This window comes from Dermacentor andersoni, unplaced genomic scaffold (genome assembly GCF_023375885.2).
Source record: "Dermacentor andersoni unplaced genomic scaffold, qqDerAnde1_hic_scaffold ctg00000033.1, whole genome shotgun sequence".
NCBI classification, from domain to species: Eukaryota; Metazoa; Arthropoda; class Arachnida; order Ixodida; family Ixodidae; genus Dermacentor; species Dermacentor andersoni.
Window position 1 is genome coordinate 3,576,448 of NW_027314755.1, and position 7,729 is coordinate 3,584,176.

Here is a 7,729-nt window from a genome sequence, read left to right on the forward strand (position 1 = left end):
AGCCTGTCGTGGGGACTGCACACTCGACGCAATCGGGACGCGTGCCACCCGAATAATGGACGACTGCGGTCCTCTGGTGTATCCCCCCAAAAAAACGCTCCCCCTCGCAGGGCCTGCGCATCGTGTTCACCGACGGTTCCCGCATTGTGTACCGCCTGAGCGGAACGGGCAGCCAGGGTGCCACCATTCGGGTCTATATCGACAGCTACGAGCCGGACCCGCTCAAGTGCAAGGAGGACTCGCAGGTAACCGTCCTCCCCGCCCCTCTGTGATTGCAAGCTCGCCCGTGGCTGTCCTACATTTATTTTTATGCGAGGCTATTCCGGATTCCACGGAGTCCCAACTCAACCTTTTTTTGGGGGGACATCGTTCATTCGTCTAGGGTCTGTTTCCAGGGGCACGTGCTATTCGCATATCAAACGATGTGTGTGCCTGTCGGAACCTTCTCAATTCTCTTGGTCCTTTGTAATTTTTTAGATATGTTTGTTCTTTGTCACGAACGCTCCGGTTATACAGCATCACTTATCGTAAAGCTTGCGCAGAGGCCGTGGAGTAGTTAGACACGGTCTAGGAGAAGTGCTTAATCAGTTTATACGGAGGAAATATTCATTCGAAACTGTATTTTAGTTAATATGGCGGTGAGAGCTTGATTATAAGAAAAGCAAATGAAGATGGTGTTATTCTTAAATATCGCCCTGAAGGCCCAGCGTCGGTACGTCACTGTGACGTCATGCCTTTCAAAGTGTCTTCCTTTCGTACTTCTGCCGCTGTTGCTCAGTAAAAAAAAAAGCTATCAGAAGAAATTCTGGAATTTCATATATGTACCGAAACCATGATCTGACTTTAAAAGGACACTAAAGAGAAAGAAGATTTCTTCTGTATCGGTAAGTTACGCTGCTTCAATGTCAAAAACAGCACTCTTACCACGATAATACACTTGGTAAGCCAGAAAAAAAACATAATAACAAAAGACAGGTGGCGACGCCGCCTTGAAATTCCCGCACCATGTCGCTGTGATGCCATGGATTTTTGCAGCGTCTTCTAGGGCCTGGCTAATTCTTTAGCGCGAGCAGATTGTGTGACTTTCTCGAGGAGTGATGGCTAAGCGCTTTGACTAGCTCGGAACTAGACGACCAACTGTGGGCTATCCAACGGGCAGCGGTGGAAAGGCTATGCCTCACCGCACATAACGCCCGTGTGGCCTGAGCCCGGGCTGGCAACCTCGCAGGTTCTTTTCCCATTAAAGCTTTTTCCGTCCGTCCGTTGTGTTCTAATGGAGCCAAAGATTGAACATAGCGAGTTTCGGGAACTTTTATTGAGCGAACGCGGCCTAAATATAAAAAAAAAACCATTAAAATCCGTGTGGTCACAGTGACGCATTAGCATTGAGGGTTCGGTACGTTTGGCGCCCTGAAGTGTGTTCACCGAGGACAGAAGTTCCTCGCATAAAGGATTTGTTGATCATATATAATGTGGTCGAATTATATTCGCGGGACCCGTCTAAGCCTTCGTAACTCGATGGAAATTGGAGTGACGACTGAAGCGTTCCTATAAGAACGAGGCTACCGCACATGGCAGTCGAACCAGCGACCTTAGTACTCAGTAGCAGAAGACAGCGCCATAACCAATGAGTCACCGCGGCAGGGAGTCATCGTGCCGGAATCGTGTCACGGTCTGCCGAGAATGCGTAGCTACGGCCAGTGCAGCAACCTCAAACCGGTTTTGCAGGGAAAAGAACCGGTTATCCGGTTATTCGATTCACCGGTTGTTCGATTTGAAAACCGTATAACCGGAGTGATAGGTTATTCGGTTGGTCATTCGAATAGGCGGATATTTCTTCTCGTGTACTTGTTTCGAAATTGCCTCTCTTTCTATCTTGTATTCTTATATTTGTAGTTACTTTTGCAAACGCTCGCGCAACCCGACATCTGCTCTGGTTGACCCCCTCACCTTTCCTTTTTTAAGCGCCAACAATTCGTGTTCGAATATCCGACTAACCGGTTATTTAAACCTGATATCCCGAATATCCGTTTCTCAAAATCCGTATAACTGGTTTTCCAGACCGGATTCATTTCCCTCCGGTTAAACCGGATAGCCGTTTTAACGGATATTCACAAGCATTAGAAGCAACATACATCAATCGCTGCATCTATAGCTGCGAGTAATGTAGATAATTATGGCTGAATATCCTTCTGAGAAGGGGCTGTAACGTGTGGGTCACAATCCAGCACGTACTATTCAACTTCATATCCAACTTAATTTTATGATGGTAGGCATGCTTTTATTCTACTTCTAATGCCTACAATAAATCCGTAGTTACATCATTCTGATGCTATGTACCAATTTTTATTGGTTATCGCTGTGTTTCTTTTCTACCACGCGCCACCAGTACTGCAAACGTCTCTCGCTTATGTTTGCAGAGCTAATCTTCACTGTCTTAAACCCCAAGGCTTCATACCGACTGGCCACGTATTTATCAACTATGGTAACAACTACACTGAGACATTCCAACAATGTGTGTGTGTGTGTTTGCGGTACTTTTGCGTGGTACACACAGATAATCACCTTGGTTACACCACCTTCTAAGTAATTTCGCGTTCTTAGGCCGCCATATCCTCAATATGTACTAGCTGGCGCTCGACAAAACGCCGAGCGCCTCGCATATTGTTTTTCCGTTCTTCTCATTTCATTTTTCAAACCACGCAGAAGATGCTGCGTCCCCTGGTGGCCGTCGCCCTCCACATCTCGGACATGAAGAACTTCATCGGCCGCACCAGGCCGACCGTGATCACGTGAGCTGGGACCGGCGTCGCTCGCCGCCACAAACCCCCCCCCCCCCCCCCCCACCACCGCCTCCCCGCTCGCCCGGCGCGGGGCGCAACTAGTCCCCGTTGCCAAGGCTGTACTGCGCAGAAGCTGCCAACAAAGGAATGGGTCGAACGGCATCTCACGACGCTGCGTGCAGAGCAGCGTACCCTCCGTGCCCGCTGCTCCGCCAACATTTGATTCTCCTCGAGGCAATAAAACCCACTTATTTGGACTTATTTCGTTGCACATACAATGTGAGTTCCGCCCGGTCGTCGCATGCCCCAAAACATGCCAGCGCGGTGAATGCGCTTACAGTTTTTGTTTTGTTATTTAGATAGAATTTATGTGCACACTTAGGGCGAATTGTCGCCGTCGGCATGATGTTCCGCATTTGCAATTTTTGACGATACGGACGCCCCACAGCGGCCGCGGCGCGAATCACTCTATCCGGGATACGCGCGAATGAATTCCGAAGCAACAGCGTATGCTGCGTAGATCGGTCGCTTGTCAAACCCTTTAGTGATGTGCTAGCAGCGCTGCAAAAATAAGCATCGAGGGCATTGTTGCGTGCAGTATCGCACATCCACAGGTGTAAGACTCGCGAGGCATCGTTCCATCCTTTCCCAATGCCAGTGAGACGAAGAGGAGGCAGCGTTCCGCCCAGAAAATTCGAAAGCACAGATTCGTAATGGCGACGATGATTGTGTACGTACGCCATTTTCAGCCAGATGACAAATTTTGCCAGATATAAGAATTGATACGATTTCGCGTTTATTTATATATCATGCGTGTGTAGTGCGGCGGCCGTTTGCATATGTGAGCTGTCCGAAGAGGATGAACACGACAGGAGCGCGCGCTAAAGGGCCCGTCACCAGGTCTCGCCATTTCGAGTTGACAAGAGCAGTGCATGCGATACGCGCTAACGATCGTGTCTGCAAAGTATTACACCGCTACGCGTCAGGAAACGAGCTGGCATTTCAAACCAAACGTCGTGCGCCCATCTCCTTGCAGCCAACGCACTCCCAGCCGGAGAGTCTACATTAGTCGCCCAAGTGCGCCTGCGTAAATGTCGGTGCAGTGACGTCACCTACAGTGACTCGTAACATCAATAATTATTCGAGGCAACAAATTTTTTTGTCCTTTGCTTCAACATATGAATTAAAGTTTATAGAAGTAATAAATGTCTGCATTTCTTTGTTTTACTGTGTACCGTAGGAAGAAAGATGTCGAGCCGTGGCCGCAGCGATGCTTCGAGAAAACAGTGGGGAGGGTGTCGCCATTTGAGCAACCCCTTGCTTTCCGTCGTCTGCTTTCTTCACGGAGCGGTAATACACTAGCCCACCGAGCATCTATCTTTCCATCGCGGATAAACAAACAAACAAAACTTTGGGAGTAGTCTAATTATGCGCAAGCATTGCGCCATGGCGAAACTGCGCTACTTACGGGCTGCTATGCGGGCCACTGTATAATCGTCCGCGAAGAAAGCAGACAGCGCAAAGCAGTCTGCTTTGCGCATTTCAGTTAATGAGAAGCAGTTAATGCGCATTTCTGGAATGGCGAAACCCTCTCCACTTTTTTCTCGAGAGCGCAGCTGCGGCCACGGCTCGCGTGTTCCAGCTCATATTGAGCGCGAAAGCACTTCCGTTTCGTCAGCTTGTTCCCACATCGGGCATATCGCGCGCGCAGAGGACGAAGCTACGCCATTTTCTACCGTGCTCCAGCGCGCGATCATGTTCTTTCATCCGCTCGCGTCTACCTCAGTGTTTATGCGGCACTGACTCGTAATACCGCTGTGGTGCGGTGCCCTTACAGTTGTTCCAACATCCTCCATGCTCTGTCATCGGCTGAAAGCCCAGTGAGCGGCCAGGGTGCATTCAGCATGCGTGATCAAAAGGATGCTTTTCTGAGAACAATGATTCAAGCTCGACTGCGCGATTCATTGCCTGATTATGTAGTGTCGTCCATGTATACGGGGCCAATGCCTTTAAGTGCTTTTTTGCGTCAAGTGGTGGCGTCTTTCCAAATACTAAAAGCAAGATTTTCTAGTGAATATCTGGCCGCTATTACTAGTAAGAAGTTGTATAAAGATCTTGTTGATGTATTCTTGCCTGTACCGTTGTATCGTACAGTACTTGTTTTAGGTTCCGAACGAGATGTTCTTAAGAGAGTTGAAAGAGTGCCGGTAAGAGATTCTGTTAAATCTTTCTTTTTTCAACTGCATACAGGCACTCTCCCAGTGAAACCGTAGTTGCAAAGCAAAGGCTTTTTTGTACCTTCCTCTGTGAATTGCTTTATATGCAAAAAACCGGAGACGATTGAGCGTATCTTTCTGGACTGCCGCGACGTAGTGTTCATGCGGGACATTCTAAAACGCAGCTTTAAAAAGGATTTGCCGTGAAGTGCCTTCGGGATACGCTTCCTGCCATGCGCGGAACCAGAGGGAGTGCCTGTCGATCTGTTAATGCTTCTGTGCATGCATAGCGTATGGATATTAGACATGGACGACCGCACGCCAAGTTTCATCGTAGACGCCAGCGCTCGTTTCTCCCCTGGCGGAACGATTTCACCTCCAACGGGGGTAGCTTTCCGCACGAGCACATCGAAATTGGATTTCACCGCTCTTTCTGCGCACGCGCGAGGAGCAGTGGTTGCGAGAGAGAAATGTGGGGACTTTAGGTGCTCAAAATTTCTCGTCGTTTAGGTACTATGGGGAAGAAAACCGTTTGCTCCGTTTGTCCCTAGCCGAGCTTGCAGCACAGAATCGACAGGATGCGTGGCCGGCAAGGCGAAAAAGCCGCGTCCGAGGTGAGTTTGTTGCTATTTTGTTGAGACGGTAGCATACTAAATTTTATAGTCGCAAGGGGATACGTTTGGAAGTGAGGTGTCTTCTCGGATAACTTTAGTGGCAAAGCATTACGTCGTGCCGATGCATTGTTCATTAGTGTCGTTGATCAAGGTCAGCATACCACACACTTTAGGGGAATCGCGGGAACGGAAACAGTTTATGAATTAACTGCCGTGCCGATGCATTAGTTCTTAATGTAACTGAGAATACAGCACACTTGGAGGTTCGTGGGAATGGAAATCTTGTACTCTGTATGTGTAAGTACTAAAACTTGCGTCGCCATGCAATCTGAGCAGTAGTTCGTTGTGAGAGCTGTACAGCCACACTGGCAAAACACTACCCCTGCGGATGAATACGGAAGAAATGTATGCTACAGAAAAATGGTCGTCATGAAAGTTCATAGCAGTAGACCTTTGTGAAAGCTGTACAGTAACACTGATATTGGCTAGTTAATAATCCCGGCTGTTACAATGTCTAGCTCATATAAGGGGCGCTCTATGTGGGCGAAACAAGGGCTCAGGTCGCTACAACCGCATGCGAAATAGCTCTGAATGCCTGCCAGTACACTTGTTCGGCGTCTCCGTGCTTGTACTGCGACAGGAGACGTGACGGCAAGTGGGCACGTATATCACAGTGGCCGCTTTCCACTATTGGTATACTTTGCCGCAATACAATGCGCATGCTTCTTTGCGCGACACTGGTAACCTGCAGCGAAGCTGGCTTTAGGCAAACGGCATTGTGCAACGCTCGAGCCATGTTGTCTGTCACTGCGGATAGAAAACGCATACACGTTCAAGCTATTTGAGCTGCATCATTTTGTCGATGTTTAACCCTCTGTACTTAATGAAGAGGATAACGTACGCCTGTGTGGGTGATTTAAAACATTGATAAAAAGTCTGGTAACATATGTGCAGTCAGTCAAAAAACATTATTTATGCAGGCGTCCACGCTCCTGTAAAAAAAAAAAAAAGAATGCAATTCAGTGATGACCCTCTGGAGGTGGATCCGCACCTATATAAGCACAGCCGGCTCATCAGTCACAAAGTAGGAGCTGAAGAGAATTTTTTAATGCTCATTACACGACATTGACAGCGATTCATTTGTGGTCAGCCAGTGACAAACGCATCGCACGAAACAGTGAGACTTCGTTTAATCTGCAATGCTTATGTGGCGAACAGGAGAGCAAAAGGTGAAAACAATGTTTTCATACAAGGCAAGTCATCCATGTAGTGGAATTGCATTTATTGTTGGTGTAGTGTTGATGCACTTTCTGAAGTCCAACCTTTAATGCAGCTGTTTCCATTGGTGCAAGTGCTTCTACTGGAAACATCCAAAATATGATTTATCAAATCAGGTTGCCGTCTTGTAATTTTTGAAATTTACCTCTGGTCTTAAGTCTTTTCTGAATCTGGAAGAGCTGGCTGATTGTACATTTAATCTCGAGATAGTTCACACACTTCCAGCAGCACAGGTTACCACACTTTGTTGAGTGCAGATGAGCACTGCAAATTCAATCATTTTGATGAGGCACCGATCTAATGCCGCTCACGCTTGCCACAACACTTTTTCAACTTGTACTGTACTTGTTTCTTCCACCTTCCATTTACAGCACCACGGCTAAGGCACAACAGCAAAAACATTTCTAGCGGAAAATGCTTGCTCCTTGGCATCTGATCTCCCCATTCATTTGCTACTTTCTTCAAATTTTTCGTTTTATGTGATGCTCTTGCCTTCACACACTGTCAGACTTCTCCTTCATGCGTTTCCTTAATACTCCTTCTGTCTGCTTCTTGCTCGACATACCGTGCATGCCTTCAGTCATGTCCAATTGATCGATGCAGTTTTGTCCTTTTATCTCTCTCCTCCAGACCTGCAGCTTTCGACCACTCCCCAGCATTATTTTGCTTCTTTTTGTGATAGTGCCTGGCTATCTGTTGCTGATGCCACACATTCACTTTGCAATGGTTTATTAGACCACGTACATAAATTAGTAGCTGTATAAAACCTCGACCCTCCAGCACTTCCACAAAATTCATGCAGAAGTGGAAACACAGATTACACTTCATTCCTCACCAC

The 7,729-nt window shown here is 47.6% G+C and overlaps 1 protein-coding gene across 2 annotated transcripts in view; it reads left to right on the forward strand.

Annotated features, from left to right (window-relative positions):
* LOC126518117 (phosphoglucomutase-1-like) overlaps nucleotides 1-3,040 on the forward strand; it is a 68,511-nt gene extending 65,471 nt beyond the window's left edge. For both annotated transcript variants that reach the window (XM_055064383.2, XM_055064384.2), the window contains exons 8-9: nucleotides 111-245; nucleotides 2,707-3,040. In XM_055064383.2, the coding sequence (XP_054920358.1) occupies nucleotides 111-245; nucleotides 2,707-2,796 (225 nt within the window). In that variant the 3' untranslated portion in view covers nucleotides 2,797-3,040. The remainder of the gene's footprint in view (nucleotides 1-110; nucleotides 246-2,706) is intronic.
* The last annotated feature ends 4,689 nt before the right edge of the window (nucleotides 3,041-7,729 follow it).